Here is a 19,566-nt window from a genome sequence, read left to right on the forward strand (position 1 = left end):
TCTCCTCTACTCAATTCTAGTTTCTGAACCAGCTTCCACAAGTAGTAAACCATGCAGTTGTGTATGATGGATTTGAGGATGAAAACAATACATGCTAACCAATACTCTTCTTGGGAAACCTCTGAAATGGCCAACCAAGGGATACACCTCTAGACACTATCCATCCAAATGTAAATCAGTGGGATCTTCTTCCAAAGCCTCCCCTTATTTCCATGGGAGGTTACAAATTTGCCTTGCTTCCCCGGTACGCACTCTTCCATGTCATATGGCACGCCCCAAGGTTTTATCGCCCATTATGCTCAAAAAAATAATGATATACCTGATGTCAAAGATTGGCATTATCATCTACTAGAAACAAATTGGACCCAATGCAATCTTGGAACTTCCTCCTAAAAACTGTTTTCTAGCTTGAACTGGGGCCTGAAATGGAAAGGCATTTTGCAGTTGCTAAGCCTGTGATTCGGAAAATCTGAGTTTTCAACAACAAAAGGCCTTTTTAGAATTTGCAAAAAATCTACATCCTTCCAATAAAATGGCTTATACGGCCCTTTCTGAATCCCAAGTATACAAAGCTATGAACGGTGTCTTCCCTCTTAGTTGCGAGTCGCAACGGAATGTATTAATGGTTTGTGACCACATTTTCCTATTGGAAATTATGTTAGGCGGGCTCAGGGACAGCAGACTTTGGTCTTTAGAACCACTGCAGGCTTTCCACGATGCATTCCTATTTTCATCTAAAGCAGCACCTGCACTTCCTTAAAAAAAATATTTGCGTGCTGGGAGTACAAACACAGGTATGGAGGTCTGTGGCCCCTGGCAGGGCATCCACCTCTGTCTTCTCAGTTATTTGTAGAGGATCCTAAAATGCATCCTGTCTAATTAATAATCATGAGTCCGGAGATTTTGCAACCATTACAAATATACATTTTGAACTGCGACTAATTAGCATATCGGTTTAATTGAAATATGTTGGACAGATTACAAAATGCCGGCTCGCAATTTGCAGCCACTGTGAACGGCCTCCCCAATGATACATCAGGCCCTGGATTCCTTCCAACTGAAATTCTGTTTAGATGTATGCCTGTCTCCTGATGACACTGTCTTCATCATCCATGAATGGCTCACTCAATTAGTTAACCTGGAATTAGCCTCGCATTAGTCCCGGTTGCTAAAATGCATAATTCCAAACTTGACCAAATGATGGTTACCAGCTATCCTTCTCCACCATGCCAACCCTCCTTTCCTAATCTTACCACCAATGCCATCTGCATCGCTTTGAACCTTTTCCCACCATCAATACATTCTTTTTCAGGCCTCCTCAAATTGTTTTTCTTCACCTGAAAGTAAACCTACTCTCTAATGTTCAGCTCTTCATTAGTGTACAAAAAACCTCACCGCAACACAACCACCTCACCTGACTACTGTGCCTGCCCCATAACACCCACATCTCCTTTAAACTCTTTCATCTCATATGCCACTTGGTAAAAACTATTCAAAGTGGGTGGGAGTTATTTCAAACCACTGGCTTCTTTCAGACAATAAAAGCATTGCTTATCGTAAATAAACTGGTGTTGATAATATTAAAAACACCGTATTACTGACACTCACAGGATGTAAGAAAGGACATCATGTTTTGCAAAGACAGAACTGTAACCTCTAAGTAGCAATGCTTTCATTGCCTGCCTGCGCCATATTTGGATTATACTATTGGTTTAAGCATCTCCCCTGAAATTCCATTACAATTCTAGTACTACTGAAGCAAAATGAGCACAGTTGGCTTGGCTTGTGGAGGCTGTGAAGACCAGTGCCACAGAACAACACTTCTCCCCAGGGATCTAGGACAACCAGGCTTTTAAACCCTGGGGTTCACTGGGCTCAGCGCAGCGGCAGGACTACTGGCCCATGTCCTGCCATTCGGTTGTCTGATTGAGCAGAGCAGCCAACCGACCCAACCTCGAAGGCCTTCACACAGAAAAGCAGGAGCCCATTGCATCTGAAAGGCCCCTTCACCTCTGTCAAACATCACCACAAAACACAAAATTCCCCAGAACGCCCGAATGTGTCAGGACTGCTTGAGGGAACTCTGCCAAGCCTCAAGAAGGACTCTATAAAATGTTATTAAAATGAGGCTGTGGTCAGTGACTTTCATCTTTTTGTATTGAGACGTACTGTACCAAAAGGCAATGATCCAGCATACAAAGCTGACAGGGCCATATTCAACAGACTGAATAAGCCACACTGAATTCAGCCACCTCCCCAATAACATGTGACACATGAAATAGGGTTTGTTTCTGGTATCTTCAGATTTTAGATCTTTGAGACACATATCAGAAGCTTTCTCCCCACCTCCTCCTCGCCCCTTTACATAAATTCAAGGTTTATTTTTATTTATTTATAAAGTTTTATATATGGTGATTTGGTTAAAAGAAAGAGAGCATGTGAGGCTGTAGACCGTGATCTCTGTGGTAGTGCCTTGCTGACCTGTGATTCTCTAAAGTGCATTGTGGGCCACAGGACAGGACGCAGGTCTCTTTCGTCTATAGGTGGGACAGGTGGCAAGACCTGTGTTCTATGACAGGAAAGGGCTCCCTGGATTCAGTGTGGAGGAGAGCAGCACACAATGCTTTATGTATGATGTTCCCAAACCATGTCAAAACCTCTTAGAGCCGCGTCTTGGATTTTGGCAGTACAGGAACTACTCTCAAGTTCTCCAAATGACCACAAAATCAGAAAGCCTTCTTGAGGATTTACTTAAAGGGGCACATATTGCTTTCTATAGGGACATATTCACAAGTGTCAGTCCGGGGAAATTCGGTTATGGTCAGTAAAATGAGTACATTAAAATAAGTAAAAGTGATATCTTTTATTTACAGTGTTTAGAAACGGCCAAGGAAGAGCTATATAAAAACAAATTATTATTATTCCAAAACTTTCCCCTGTAACCCTTTTACTTACGTTTTTCTAAATAGCAGAACTTTGGTACCCAATCATCCTAATATGATTCTAACACCAGTCATTGCAGGCTATCTTCAACCGAGCCTCATGCCTTCCCCTAGCAGTACCATCCCAAAACTTGGGGGAAAGGGCAAGCATCGCGGGCTGTATGCTGCAGGGGCACAGGCATAGGTGATAATGTTATGTTATGAAAATTTATTCAGCGCACAGCTGCTCCAGCAAAGGAGCGTCCTGGCGCTTGACAAGGTAACCAACACAACACAACTAAAAAGACAGTAGACTAGAAGGAAGCAAGCTCAAGAAAATAAAAACGTTTTGATGGCCCTCCGAAATAAAAAGAGGTTATCAGAAGCACGTATCTTTAAAGGAAGAGAGTTCCACAGGGCCGCAGCCCGAACTCGGAATGAGCGGCCTCCAGCTCGGCTAAGTTTAAACCGAGGGACCACTGCTAGATCCTGACCTAAAGATCTCAAGGAGCGGGCAGGGACATAAGGCGTCAAGAGATTCGTGAGAATCGGGGCAGAGGAGCCCGTAAGAATTTTGTAGGACAGGCAAAGTACTTTAAATTGAATCCTTTGCGTGACTGGAAGCCAGTGGAGAGAACGTAGAGTGTTGGCAGCGGAGCAGAACCTAGGCAGACCCACCACAGCTCTGGCTGCCGCGTTCTGGACACGCTGCAAACGTGCAATTTCGGCTTGGTTCACCCCTACCAAGAGAGAGCTGGCGTAGTCAAGCCGAGAGATCACCGTCGCCTGCAGCACCAGCTGCCTGGTTGAGGCGTTAAAAAATTTCAATGCTGGTCTTAGTCCTCCCAGAATGCCAAAACAACTGGCGGCAGTTCTCTTGGTATGGGAGACAAAACTAAGGGCGGGGTCTAGCCACACTCCAAGATTTTTTGTCTCCATTACCGGAGTCGGGGTAGGCCCCAGTTCCGGAGGCCACCATATGTCGCCCCAAAGTTCCGCTTTCTTGCCGATGATCATTATCTCAGTTTTTTTAGCGTTCAGCTGGAGATAGTTGGAATTCATCCAGCTGGCAAGCGTCCTCAGCCCATTCTGGAACCTAGGGGCATCCAAATCAGAGTCCCCGCTGAGTGTGACCGCCAGCTGAGGTTCGTCAGCGTATGAGACCATGGTCAGGCTCCACTGCTTGACGACATCAGCCAGCGGCCTCACGTACAGATTAAATAACGTGGGACTCAGCGAGGATCCCTGAGGGACCCCCTGGTCCAGCGGATGGAATTTGGACTGATGGGGTGGAATAGCTACACAAAAAGATCGATCGGCAAGGAAAGAGCAGAACCACTGGAGGGCAGTCCCTAAAATACCAGCCTCTTCCAAGCGCTGGAGAAGGATTTTGTGAGAGACGGTGTCAAAGGCGGCGCTAAGATCTAATAAAACAAGCGCCGCCGTTTGACCCGAATCTAACACCATGCGCAGATGTTCCACCATGAAAAGGAGGGCTGTCTCCGTGCTGTGGTCAGCACGGAAACCATTCTGCGTAGGGTCTAAAATATTTGCCCGCAAAAGGTGGTCAGAGAGGACTCTATTCACGTGTGCCTCCGCTACTTTCGTCGGCCACGTGAGAAGCGATATCGGACGGTGGTTCTCTGGTTTAAGAGGATCTAAACCAGGCTTCTTCAGAATGGGCGTAACCACCGCATGCTTCCAATTGGCAGGAACCATACCAGTAGAAAGCGAGAGGTTAATCAGAGAGCGCACCGGTAGAAAGTCAAAAGACGACGGGTCCCTGAAAAGAGCCGGTCTCAATGGATCAGCCGGAGAGCCGGACTTAGTATGTTGGGCCAATTGATTAAAACCCTCAGGCGATAAGCAAGGGAAGGTATGCAGTACCGTGTGTTCCTCGGGCCTAAGAGACGGTCCGGTATCCAGTGTGGAAATAGGAAAGGAACGACGGATGACTTGGACCTTCTCAAGAAAGAAGTTCGCCAATGCCTCACAATGTGAAATCGAACCCGTGTCGTTGATAGGGGCCTTTTTTGCCATCAGATCTTTGAGAGCCTTAAAAATAGATTTGGAGGGATTAGAGCTGTTGCGGAACTCGAGAGAATAAAATGCCGCACGCGCTCTGCAGACCGCGCGATGGTAAGATTTAATAGTGGCAAGATACGACACTTTTTTACTAGTGTCATAAGCTTTCCGCCACTCTCTTTCAGCGCGTCTGCACACACTCTTTAATGTACGTAAAGAGCCATCGTACCAGGGGCTAGGGTCCCTTGCGCTACATTTGCTCAGGGTCACCGGGATGATGGAATCCAAGGCACGGGTGATCCACTCGCAAAAAAGGTTGTAGCCCATTTCCACGTTGTCAAACGGGCCAAGTGGGTCCTCAGACAGGGTACGGTACAAGTCCTCTAATCTAAGTTTGTTCCAGTGTCGTCTAGGGACGACTCTGGCTATGGGTTTAGAGGGGGGCTCATACAGTGGGCACTGGATCCTAACCAAAAAATGGTCAGTCCAGGCAAGAGGGGTAGAAGATAAAACCCTGGCCTCTGTGAGGTTGGTGAAAAAAGGGTCCAAAGTATGCCCTCCCACGTGAGTGGGATAGGTAACCCGTTGGGACAATTGAAAGGCTTCCAGATCCGCCAAAGTACTACTGACAGCAGGGGTGGTCAGACTCTCAAAATGGAGATTCAGATCCCCTAGAATGGAGAAATTAGCACATCCTACGGCCAGCATACCTATGGCATCTGGGAGAGCCTCCCTGAACGCCACGTCACTACCCGGTGGACGGTAAATTAACAAGCCGGAGAAGGAAAACTGGGGGCTGATAGAGATCTGGAAAGAAGCACTTTCACAGCCCGCAATTTTTAAACCTCTCCAGTCACAGGGATAGCAAGATCTAACAGCAAGTGCTATTCCCCCACCTCTAGTAGGGCGATTAAGCGTGTACACCGAATATTCCGGCGGAAAAGCCAGATTAAGGATAGCTGTATCAGCCTCCTGCAGCCACGTCTCGTGATACAAAAGATATCAGGGGACTCATCCTTGATCAGGTCATGAATAGCCTGGTACTGATTCACCAGCGACCTAGCATTCAGGTTCCAGATACTAAGCTTGCGTGGGAGGCATTTACTCCTGGGTGCTAAAGATTTACCCATAGAGCAAGGAAGAGCGGGAGTACAAAGCGCCAACCTACCGCATACACACTGGTAGGGGCCACGCAGTGGGCTCACAGGAACAACATCACAACTGGCGACCTGCTGTCTAATGGATAGTAAATCATCTCTAGAATAGCATATCGACGCACTCACCGCAAAACTGGCAGGACGGAGTTCAGACATAGCCGGCACATCCGGCACCTCCAGTCGCGGACGGGCGCAGACGGGCAGGACTCTGGCACGACTCAAGCTAAGCGAAGGCGCGCCCGCTGCGCGATACCGCTGCGCTTGGCAGGGAGCATTAAGTAGGCGTCCCTCACGAGATCCTGCGCACTAGAGCGCTCGAAGATGCTGGCGTCTGGGCAACAACACCACTCCAAGATGGCCGCTACGAAAATGACCCCACCCCGGGAACCGGACCCGCTCAAGCAGCGGTGCGATCCTATTAAAGTGCAGGTGAGGGGGGCAAAGAGTCCCTGGAGTAAAACTGGGTAAAATAACCAAAAAATAAAGCAACCTAAAAATGGCTGCTGCTAGGATCCTGTTTAGTTCTTCCGATGGCATAATTTCAGTTCAGAGGTCATCACCACCCACCCCAATCCATCCACAGAATTGGCTGCATCGTTGGGATGACCCTCCATGCCTGCTTATTTACAGTTTTACAGTCCCCCCCTGGCATCCATCCCACCATATGGCCACTGGAGCTTAACCCCTACCAGCCACCTGAGTGTGTGGAAACAGCCCCCGGGGCTCATCATGGACACAGTGTAAACCAATCCACTTCTTGGCCTACTCCCTGGTTATCGAGTTCTAAGAGTACCCTTCATTCTCAGGCTCTGTGAAAATATCCTGGGTGTGCCAAGGCCTCCGTGGAGGCTTCATCTCCTCTGTAGGTGCCCTTTAAGTGCAGGTTTCTGGCACATTCAACTGTCCGTCTGTCCGTCAGGTTCTTGCTCTGTTCAATCTGGAAATTAGACCATGCTCATGCCACCATTCTGTCGGGAGAGAACACGAAATTATCTTCCTATTAGGCCCTGTGTTGCACTGCCACCTACAGGAGACAGCGGGGCACACAGCCACTTCACCCTCCTTATGTTACCCATGCTTGTGACATAGGAGTGCATACTCCGTGTGACGACCTGCTACTCATCTTACATTCAAGCATGCCAGCTACATTTGCTGTAGGCGGAGACCGATGTTACAAGACAACCCCTGAAGACAGAAACCAGAAAAACAATTCACAAGTTTAAAAAGGAACAGGAATGGGCACTTCATTCAGTTTGTAGCACGCACTGGACGTCACTCGTGCACTCTTCTGATCCTGTACCTCCGTAAACAAACACAACAAATATTCACGGCTCTGACCTGCAGAACTCTGAATTTTCTTCTCTTAATCACATCTGTTTTGCTCATGAGCGTTTGGCGTAATGAGACGGCGAGCTCCACAAACAGGCTTAAGCCACCCACTCCATCCAGCAGAAGACAAGGTACGCGTCCTATCCTGACGCGTCCATTGTTAACATGCTCATTAAATGTACAGCGCGCTGAAAAATAATCTCTTACTCTTTTAATAAGAAATAATTTCCGGACAGGATCCTTCCTCTGACAACATCGTTAAATCCTTCCCGCCTGGACGCTGCGTAGAGGGCTTCCGTGGAATAATCTATTTCACAGCGATGTCCTAAAAAACACAGGAAAGATGCATGAGGGGCCTTGAATCTAGTGCTAAGGAATAAAGTGACACATTATCTAACACACGTGCTGGCAAAGGCCTTACAATATATACATAAGTTACATACATCAGGCACCCAGTCCTTATGTACCCCTAGTGCAGGCCGAGACAGTACATCGGATTACAGTAAAAATGTGTCGTCTGAAGTGCATGTACGAACTCTTGCCACTTGCCTCCTGTATTGACGACAGCGCTTTACCGAAAGAGGAATTCCCGATTTGAATCCACAGGTACAGTTTCTTTCACTGGAGATGAACCCGCCACCTGCGGCTCCTCCTGTATGGCGGAGGAGCGTCGCCCCCCTGCCTGCAGAGGCAAACGAAAAATAAAATGATAAGTTTTATTATCAGTTTATTTCTTGTCAGGAGCGAGTCTTGGAAGGCGGGCCATATGGAGGAGGAGTGGTGGGCACCACTGTCAGCGCGCATGTCGGATTGGCCGGCCGTCTTAGGACGGCCAAACCGACATGCGCATTGGCATCTCTCCAACCCAGATGAATTGCTTGGTGGAGAACAACAGCAGGCACTGGCTGCCAGTGTCAGAAGGGGCACACAACAAGCCCTCTCCGCCCAATCCCGACGCTGCTCTGATGGGTATTACTGCAAAAAGAACAAATGAAGGAGGGAATTCTGAAACAATGTCAAGCATTGACCCCTGTATCGAGATCTGGGCCTAAATCCATCTTTTTTTGCTCACCATGCCATTCCAGTTTAGACCCAGCCACATGCAAATCAGTCTTGGCCATGCTCCCCATGGGAACAGTGCAGCCCCAACTGCGAAGGCCAGGTCCTTCGTGGACCAGAAACAAGCATTCTGGGACCAGTTTGGTTTCAGGGTATCACCCCTCATCAGCCAGGCTAGTTTGACTCCAGTGGCATGGTGAGCACAGGACCCACGTCTGGGAATACCCTTACCACTTAGGGCAGCAAATGCAAAAAAAATTTGATGGGCGGAATGCTGAAACAATGTCAAACATTAAGCCCCAGTACAGAGATCTGGCCCTAAATCCATCATCAGCCAGGCTAGCTTGAATCCAGTGGCACAGCGAGAAAGGGACCCACGTCGGGGCATACCCTTGGCCACTTAGGGCATCATAGCAAACACAGCAAGGCCACTGAGGGAAACATAGCAAACACTACAAGAAGATGGATGGAGTACTGAAACATTCCAACCACTCACCCCTACTCAAGAGATCTTGGTTTAATCCATTTTTCTTTTGTTCACTAGCCACCCCAGTTTGGACCCAGCCATATGCAAATCAGTCGTGACCCTGCTCCTCATGCAAACAGTCCAGCACGAACAGCCAGGCCAGGTGCTCCCTGGACCGGAAACATGCATCCTGGGACCGGTTTCGGGGTATCACCCCATATCAGCCAGGCTAGCTTGAATACAGTGGCACAGCAAGCAAGGGACCCATATTTGGGCATCCCCTTGGCTACTTAGGGCGAACATAGCAAACACAACAAGATAATGGATGGACTGCAGAACTTTTCAACCACTCACACTCAGTCAAGATATCTGGGTTTAATCCATCGTTCTTTTGCTCACTATGCCACCCCAGTTTGGACCCAGCCATATGCAAATCAGTCTTGACCCTGCTCCTCATGGGACAGTCCAGCAAAACCAGTCCCAGGATGCTTGTTTCTGGTCCAGGGATGACCAGGCTTGGCAATTCGGGCTGGACTGTTCCCATGAGGAGCAGGGTCGAGACTGATTTGCATGTGGCTGGGTCTAAACTGGGGTGGCATGATGAGAAAAAGAACAATAGATTTAACCAGAGATCTCTAGACTGGGGGTGAATGTTTCATTTGTTCTGCATTCTGTCCATCGTTGGTGTCTCTTTTGCTCATGGATATTACCAGCATGAGGGTAGCGTCTGGATTGGCAGTCGGGGAGTCTGGGTGCCTCAGGCTGTGCACAGCAGAAGAGCGGGAGCACCAAGTAAGTTCTTTTTGTTGTTTGTTTTTTTGTTTTATTATTGCCCCCTCCCCCCACACTGCTCCACTACTTTTACCTGACACCAGCCCCTACTTCCTCTCTCAGGTGGTGTACTGTGTGACTGTTCCCTTCTGCAAGAGAGTGCCAGGGGTGTCCCAGGAACCCCGTGCCCCTCTCAAGTGCACTCACCTCAAATGTGATGCATAATCAGCTGGCCTACCGATGGCTTCGTGCTCCTGCACTAGTCTCCATAATGTGCAGCGGGTGCCAAGGCAAGAGGCATAATTGGCATAATCTATACAACAGAAGTGGCCTGGCAAATGTCTGCGGGTCTCTTCTGTAATACCAACGTGTCCTGATGGCACAAAAAGCACACACAAACACATGTAGTGCCCGAGGGCACAGGGCACTCTGCTGAACATGTGATGGCATGAACATGCATGATTTACTTCAGAGTTGCATGTTCATCAAAGATTTATTTTCTTCCTAAACAGTCAAAGAGTAGGCAATCCCAAAGTTTAATTCAATTCACCAGCCCAAAAAAGGTAACATCTTTAGATAGTCATATGGCCTAGTGTTGCTATGTGCATTCCAGAGACTAATGATAAAGAATTGGTGCTAAAAATAAAATCTCTAGCAACCACGTGATACCTTCTGCTCTTGGACTATGTTTAATATCTTCACATCCAATTATTGAGTGTGTGTGCTTACAAATCAAGGAAATGGTATTCTTTTAATGATCCAATATATGTTCTTAAGAAGAGAAACGCCAGTACGAGGATGTGTTGTAAGTTTTATTAATTGGGCTCATAAATGGCATCGAATTCTACATAGCCAATTATTTTACCTTGTAGTGCTAATGAGATTTTTGACTTTTTCTTTTCTTTGTTCTGGTATTTGCAAGCATGTAGATAAAACATACCTCATGAAATGTAATTCCAAATTCAGCCAAATCCAGTGAAAATGAAATAAAAACATTGCTGGTGATAGTATTTGAGAATATCTGCCACTTGCAGAATACAGGACCTCTCTCAGTTAAAATTATAGGGCCACTGATGATCATTTTGTTACACAATGTCTCTATGACATGAAATAAACTTACCTTAAATGACAAAAATGACACTATCAAGATAGACATTCTTCTATCGTAAATGTATACAGAAAGAAAACAGCAGAAGGCCACCCGAGAAACTTTAAACAGTTAATTAATTCCTCTAATCGCTGCTTATGAGATAATACACATTTGTGACTTGCAAAACAAATTCTGCAGCTCCCTTTGAGAATGGGTGCTTTATCTCTTCCAAACATTCATTTTTATTGGGAAATAATAAGGCTTAGATATTTCACAGTGCCTCACAGCTCTGCCTTCGAACCCTCCTTGTCAAAGAGGCCGTTGCGGCCGGCATGACTCACGGGTGGGGGGGTGGGGGGATGGGGCGGGGAGTCGCGTGAGGGGGGTGTGATGCATCCTACATGGAGAAAAGGGCAGAGTGTGCATGACAGGTTTGGTCAGTCCTGGGGCCCACCAAACAGCCAGCGCTCACAGCAGTGGACAAGCCACTCCTCCCCTGCTCTGGAGCAGGATCGCCCATCCACCCACCCGCAACCAAACCCTTCTGCTCTCTCGCAGTGCGAGAAGCAGAAACATAACATGGTATTTAGAATACCATGTTATGTTTCTGCTTCTCGCACACCGAGAAAGCAGTGGGGCGATGTTCCTCCGCCCACATGGAGGAGCCGCCCCTGCAAAGAGGACTCCATGTACAGTGTGGTTGTTCACAGGCCCATGGTTGTGACGGCAGGATCATGAATGAGTGGGCTTGGTCGACAGCGGCAACAGAACATAACCCAATAAAAGAGGTAGACCAAGGGAGCCCAGGCCAGCCATGAGAATGTGTGTGTGGCAAGTAATGGCACAATGGAAAGTCCATCCTCTTTAATTCTGGATCAAGGGTTTAGCAGGCCGACCTTACTCAAGATGAAGTCACACTGATACAAATCTTTCGAGAAATAAGAACAAATCCCTCTGTCCCTTCAAGGAAAATATATGCTTTGTGTGAGAAATGATGTTACTAGTTGAGGCGGGGTGAAACCGTCCTCAAGCAACAACCAGAGTCTTTGTCAGGGTAAACCACAATAAGTAACTAAATTAATCTGTGCTTAACCCTTTGGTAGCCTGGCACAAAAGTAGTCAGGCTTACCTTAGAGGCAATGTGCAAAGTGTTTATGCAGAAGTTAAAAAGCAATAAAGTGAACACATAAAAAAGAAAATTCCAACACTAATTCAGAAAAATAAAGTAACATTTAACTAATTATTTGACACCTAAATGACAAAAATACAATCAGTACAGCCAGAGATATGCAATTTCCAAAATTTAAGGTAAGTACTGTGCCTAAAAGTACAAAGCACCACTCGCAATTATCTGGCGTGTAAGACCGGGTTAAAGTCACAAGTTCAGGCTGACAGGGATGGAGCATGAGTACTCTGAGGTATCTCTCCTTTTTCCTTTTCTTTTTTCTCTAGCTGGTTATATATAGCTTTCAGATTCTGTCCATCTATTTTCCTGCTTCATGTCAGCTGGTTACAATTCGAGAGACTGCGTGTTTACATTTTAGAACACCCGGACGCTGCCTTTTTCATCTGGTACGTTTATTTCAAACTTGGTGTTCTAGCTTTGACATAGGTTAATGTTTGGAAGTATTTTGGCACTGAAAACAGTCCCACATGCTATCTCACCTAGATTTTCCAATACTCAACCCCATGTCCCCTCAGTTGACCCTTCTGCCCTTTTACCCCGCATGAAATGTTCCACCTCCTTGCTCTGCAACAATCTACTAGAAAATGGTGTGCTTGTATATATTTTAATGTGTAAATGACAGTATGTGTTCCTTGTCAGCCATTGTTGACCAGCCCCCCTCCCCTTTTAATTTATGGATTTATATAATTTTCGCTCTTTTGCCCACAGAAACGCTACGATTTGCAGTTTGTTGCCCAGAAAAGTTGAAATGGAACTGTAAAAACTTTACTTGCGCCCTGATGAAGGAATCCTCAATGGTGGCACTTTTTCCGAAACGCGCGTTGGCGCTTTCTTCTGTCTGGTGGTCTTAAATGTGTTTGCAGTTTTTCCTTTTTATGTATGTGGTGAAGGATGGATGTGTGAATGCCTGAGAGTACGAATGGTTTTTGCATATAATGTTTTACTGTTTTTTGTTGTTCTGGGCCAATAGCGCATGAATTTTATATGTCAATGAACTTTTTGAAGAAATTAAGTCTTTTCTACTAAGAAATGTATGAAAATAAAATGATTTGATACTAGATAGCGTCTCTGTGGGCAATCGCATTTATTTGAACTTTTTGGTCCTTTAGAGTAATGGGAACTTCCCGCTCATGTTCTGATAACTATTAAGCTCCCTGGAGGGTTGTTCCCCCGTATCCTTTGATTAGGTTCAGTGTTCCCTTTTCTGTTATATATTCTGTTACCCGGCACGTTGCCTTAAGGGTGTCTTTGTTAGGTCTCCCTCTGGTCACTTGGAGATGTTTGCTGACTAGATTGTTAGTAGTTGCGTGGACGAGTAGGTACTTTACTGGAGTGTGCGTTTGCTTTTCTTTTATATGTTAACTTGACTAATCCGTTTTTCAGTCTATTGATCCCCTTACTCCTTTTGAGTTTTTTTCTTCTTTTTTGTATATCAATAGGAACAATGGACACCATTAAAACTTTTGGCTTTAGCGAAGAGGATTTTAATCGCCTTATGGGACCATCCTCGTCCTCAGAACAACCTTTCTCTATGAACAAGGGGTCCAATGATGAATGGTTAAAACTTCTTAACCTTAAGAAAAAAGCTAAGAGAACTGAATCCCATGCAGAGTTCATGATACAATATCTTAAAGCTGGGGTGATCCCGAATGGACTCTGTGTGAGGAATATCCCAGGCTTGTTTGTAGAAATCCGTCTTTTCTTGGAAAGATGGTCACTTATAGCAAATCGTTGCTCAAGAGACCTGATGCTATTAATTATTGAAACCGCCAGGGAAGTAGCGAGTAATCTCTTAAAAGAAATCGCCGAAATGGAAGATTTGCTTCTAAAGAATGATGTGGTTGGTGATGCTAAACGCAAACTAGAAGAAGTCAATTTGGAAATAAACTCCTTTAATGAATACATCCTACGCAGAAAAACTGATAAACTCAAAAAAGATATCCTTTATTTCTCTGAAGAGAGGGTTTACCCCTACCTTCATGCCCAGTATTACTCTTGCAGAGAAATGCAACAGGGAGACCAACAATTTTGGTCGAATAAACAACTCCAGAATTTCTCAGAAACATCAGAATCTGACAATGAGGGCGCATCTAGTTCCAATGAGAATTTTTCGAATAGACGTGCACGATTCAATGGACCCCAGAGATCTAATCGTTTTTTGGGGAACCGCCGAGGCACGTCGCGAGTGAGATTCAGACCCCAAGAGAATACACACTACCAACAGAGTGGATACCAACAAGCAGAGAATCCCCCACGTTTTCTGGAAACCAGGCGGAATCAGTATTGGAGGGAATAGTGGGTAGTGTGGATTCTTCCACTCTATCTACTATCCCTATTTTTAATCTGTCCAAAAAACCTATGAAAAAGATTACAGTGGATCTTTTGTCCCGGGGATTATCTTTTGTTCCAACAGCTCCATTTAACCTGTTTGAACTCCATAGAGACTTACAATCTTTTTTCCGCAAAATTAGGCTTAAGAAATTCTTTATGAATAGAGAGGTCGGACCATCCAATAACATCTCAGGGTTCCGACCCCCCTCAGTCTCTACACAATCCCTGGAACAGGTTGGTTCCGAAGTTGGTGTGTTTGAAAAAGCGGCGAGTACTAAAATCCAGAATCTCACTAAATATGTTCCTAAATCATCATATAACCTTACTTATGATGAATACCAAGCCTTTAAGAAGTTGTCGGCTGACAACTCTCTCATTATCAAACCCTGTGATAAGGGAGGTGGCATAGCCTTGCTTGACAACGCCACATATAAAGAACGTATTTTGTCCATGCTTAATTGTCCAGAAAACTTTGTCAAGGTTAATAACTACCCAGCGAGAAGAATCATGACAAAAATCTTTGATATTACCAACGATGCTCTATCTAGGGGCTCCATCTGTAGTCAGGAATTCGATTTTTTTAACAAAATCTTTTTCAAAATACCGGTTTTGTACGGACTCTGATGGAACCTCCTTTTAGGCCCATTGTGTCGACCATTGGGTCTTTGACAGAACCACTTTCGAAATTTGTGGATGCATGCCTAGCCCCCATTATATGTCAGCTTCCAGCCTATGTCCGTGACACCGGACATTTGATCTCCAAGATTGAAGGGCTTAAATTCAACCCCCAGACAGACCTTCTCGTCTCAATGGACATTGAGGCGTTATATTCCAATATTCCGCAAGAAGGGGCGCTTAAAGCAGTCAAAAAAATGCTTGGTGGGACAAACTGTACTTTTGAAAAACTTTTTGTACTTGAATGCCTTGCTGTAGTGCTTAAAGAGAATTTCTTTGAATTCGATAAAAACATCTATAAGCAAATACTGGGAATCAGCATGGGAGCGGCATGTGCCCCAAATGTAGCCAATGCATATATGGGGATGTTCGAAGAGAAACATACCTATAACGAACTTGCCCCCTTCTTTGAGAATGTCACCCAATATAACAGATATATAGATGATATCTTCTTCATCTGGCAAGGCTCCCCAGAACAACTCAACGAATTCACCCTGTGGATAAACCTTTGCGATCCTCATCTTAAATTAAGCACTAATATCAGCTCGAAGAAAATAGAATTCCTGGATGTTTGGATCTTTGAGAATAACAACCAGTTTGAAGTATCTCTCTATATTAAGCCCTCTGCACGTAATACTTTGCTCATGTACGACAGTTTCCATCCTCGTAGCCAGAGAAATAACATTCCATTCAGCCAATTTTTAAGGCTACCTCGGAATTGTTCCGAATTGAGCAATTTTGAATATCATGCAGGAATCATGAAAAAGAAATTCATAGACAGAGGCTACCCTAAGCGACTCATCCGAGACTCTTATAAAAGGGCTAAATATTACAACAGGGAGAGCCTTCTGAAAACCAAAGACAAAAAGGTGGATGACAAGCTTGTGATGATTTCCACTCATTCGAATTTTAATGACAAACTTAGGTTTGTGATTAATTCGCACTGGCACCTCCTTAATCTAGACAAAACGTCAGACAAACTAGACAAACCTATTTTTGCGTTTCGACGCAATAAGAACCTAAGAAATTTCTTAGTTAGGGCGTCGACTTCTGATCCCATCGGTCGAGTCCAAAAAAGCATCACTGGAGCCAACCCAATTTTGGGAAGTCACAGATGTGGCGGATGCCACGCCTGTGACCAAGTGATCTGCACCCCTGAGTTCAAATGGGGTAAAGAAACATCAGGTTCAAAGAGATGTCCAATTGTAAGTCCAATAATGTGATATACTTAGTTACCTGCCCCTGCTCGAAAGGCTACGTCGGAGAAACAGGTAGGGAATTTCGTCTGCGTTTCTCCGAGCATAAGTCATGCATCACACCTCTGGTGGCCCATTGGAAAGAATTGGGGCATAAAATTGAAGATCTCAGGTGGCTGATTCTTGAACGTATCCACAGTCCAAAAGATGGTAACACCGATGCCCTCAGGAGTAAGAGGGAAGTGTTTTGGATTTTTATTTTGGAGACGGCTGTCTCCGGATTAAATGAATCAATCCCTTGGGAAAACGCTATTCAGTAGCCCCTTTATTTTTACACTCTTATTTCTGGTTAACTTTTTTTTCACTTAATTAAATGTGGTTGATGTAAACTGTTTATTCCGTTTTAAGGATCTCTCTGTCCGTATTTTATCGAAATTTAGAGATTTTTTCTATGTTTATACAGAGGTTCCCCCCTTTTTTGTAGTCCTCCCTTTATCTCCTTTCACGAATGGGAAGCCCATACTCTCTAATGGCGTCTTCGTTTTGCACGTTCTACCAATACGTTTGGGTTACCGTTCTAGTGGCTTCTGACCTGGTGCTGACAGGTGAAAAGCATTAGCCAACCTTGACGGGATATAAATGCGGTACGTAATCTCGGGCCACTCCTCCCACCCGGACAAAGAGGGCCGCAGACTTGTTGGAGAGCCTCCGCTATAGTTTACGAGTAAGTCCTCCAATTGAATGAAGCTAGGTTCTTAAAATAGAGTGTGTTTTCAATTCTTTTCTCGCTAATATTCTGTAAGTAAACTTTGTGCTCTGTATTTTACAGAGAGTATCCCCGTGTACACGATCACATATTGCGCTGGGCCAGCTCCAGTCTGGATTCCTCCCACTGGTCCTTTGTTGCTCGAAGCACTTTACGAGATCCGCACTTTTCATGATGAGTAAGTTCCTCCAGTAGTTCGCATTTTAGATACTAGTGTTTCTACCGTTTTTCCTGCGATTACTCTGGAATTATATGAAACGCTATTTTCTTTGCAGAAATTATCTATGCACGGAGTTTAAAGATTTCACCCGATCTACCCCAGTGTGCCTAACATTTATCGGTCTGCTGCCCCTGACTATATCATGTGTATTTCGAAACTTTGGAGGTAATCATTTTTTGGAATTAGTCTCCCTCTATTTTATTCAGAGACTGATCAGGGGCATCTCATTTGTTGTTCACTCCATCTTTGCACAGATTCCCTTTTTGACCGATAAACTTCCGTTGAATATGTGCCTTCTCTAAATATTTGATCCAGGGATCTTATTAAGAATGTGTATCTATTTTTTGAAAGGATAAAGGCCGTTTCCTTTTCTTCTCTCCCTCACAGTACCCCTTTCTTTGTACATGTGTACTACCCTTGTGGATTGGGACATTGATACTTCGGCCCTTCCACCGAATAAGTGTCTGTGTGTTTGTTACAGGTGAGCATCTTTGTCCTTTGTGAGATCATCTGTTTACAATTAGCATAGTACTCTGAGGTATCTCTCCTTTTTCCTTTTCTTTTTTCTCTAGCTGGTTATATATAGCTTTCAGAGTCTGTCCATCTATTTTCCGGCTTCATGTCAGCTGGTTACAATTCGAGAGACTGCGTGTTTACATTTTAGAACACCCGTACGCTGCCTTTTTCATCTGGTACGTTTATTTCAAACTTGGTGTTCTAGGTTTGACATAGGTTAATGTTTGGAAGTATTTTGGCACTGAAAACAGTCCCACATGCTATCTCACCTAGATTTTCCAATACTCAACCCCATGTCCCCTCAATTACCCTTCTGCCCTTTTACCCCGCATGAAATGTTCCACCTCCTTGCTCTGCAACAATCTACTAGAAAATGGTGTGCTTGTATATATTTTAATGTGTAAATGACAGTATGTGTTCCTTGTCAGCCATTGTTGACCAGCCCCCCTCCCCTTTTAATTTATGGATTTATATAATTTTCGCTCTTTTGCCCACAGAAACGCTACGATTTGCAGTTTGTTGCCCAGAAAAGTTGAAATGGAACTGTAAAAACTTTACTTGCGCCCCGATGAAGGAATCCTCAATGGTGGCACTTTTTCCGAAACGCGCGTCATCGCTTTCTTCTGTCTGATGGTCTTAAATGTGTTTGCAGTTTTTCCTTTTTATGTATGTGGTGAAGGCTGGATGTGTGAATGCCTGAGAGTACGAATGATTTTTGCATATAATGTCTTACTGTTTTTTGTTGTTCTGGGCCAATATCGCATGTATTTTATATGTCAATGAACTTTTTGAAGAAATGAAGTCTTTTCTACTAAGAAATGTATGAAAATAAAATGATTTGATACTAGATAGCGTCTCTGTGGGCAATCGCATTTATTTGAACTTTTTGGTCCTTTAGAGTAATGGGAACTTCCCGCTCATGTTCTGATTACTAGGGATGGAGCATGTGCCACATACAGAAACCCGGTTAGTCCCACTGAAAAAATTACCCTTCCAAAGTCCAGCATGGAGGCTCCACTTTGCGTTGAAGGAGTCAGCAAGGAGCAGGGATAATGCTGTGAATAGGCTTTACTGCTGTGTGACGAGCAGGCCGGGCATCATAGACGGTCATCTCTGTGGCACAAAGATCCTGTTTGGCATTATGGATGGTCGTTGCTGGAGTTTCGAATTGGCGGTCACTACGGGCTGTCGATGCTGCAGCACGTAGTGCAGATCTCACGTGGTGGTTAATGTAGAGCAAAGGGTCGGATCAACCAGAGCTGCTAGTTGGCAGTCGGTGTGGGGGGCAAGATCTCAGCGCGAACAGGCCTATTTACAGTTGCGAAGAGCCCAAAACTTCAGCATTTCTCTTTATTCGTTAGAGGAGAGCGCCCCGATGCCAGCAAAGGGCCTAGGACCTGGGGAGGCACATCTTGGGGATCAGGGACTCACTTTTCAGAGGCCAGCAGGGTCAGACATGTCAAGTTGAAGCAGGCCAGCTGGGCAGTTGCAGGGAGGCTTCTCAATTTTATGTCTCTCTAGCTCTGAATAGGAGTTCAGAGTCAGCGGACCCTAGGAGTCACTTCAGGTAGCCTGGGAAGAAGGGAGCAGGTCCAATCTTCCTTCCAAGACATCAGGGCAGACCGGAGAAAGCAGGGCAGTCCTTCTTCTGCAATATTCACAGGTTCAGGAGTGTAGTAAAGAGTTGGTCTGAGTGTCCAATATTTATACTTGGTGCAAGTGTGAAGTGGGAGAAACTTCTAGACTTCCCTCCACATCGGGTTCTGGAATTTCCTTCCTCCCTGCCCTGGACCCAGGATGCCTGTTCTTTTTGTGTGTGCTGAGGCAGCTCCTTTGATGATCATAAGTGGCAGGTGAC

At 45.2% G+C, this 19,566-nt stretch overlaps 1 protein-coding gene across 2 annotated transcripts in view; it reads right to left on the reverse strand.

Annotated features, from left to right (window-relative positions):
* Positions 1-19,566, reverse strand: part of QRSL1 (glutaminyl-tRNA amidotransferase subunit QRSL1) — a 169,269-nt gene that overhangs the window by 26,643 nt on the left and 123,060 nt on the right. For both annotated transcript variants that reach the window (XM_078648427.1, XM_078648426.1), the window contains exon 9: positions 7,640-7,757. In XM_078648427.1, coding sequence (XP_078504553.1) covers positions 7,640-7,757 — 118 coding nt within the window. The remainder of the gene's footprint in view (positions 1-7,639; positions 7,758-19,566) is intronic.

This window comes from Lissotriton helveticus, chromosome 6, assembly GCF_964261635.1.
Source record: "Lissotriton helveticus chromosome 6, aLisHel1.1, whole genome shotgun sequence".
In the NCBI taxonomy this organism is placed as follows: domain Eukaryota; kingdom Metazoa; phylum Chordata; class Amphibia; order Caudata; family Salamandridae; genus Lissotriton; species Lissotriton helveticus.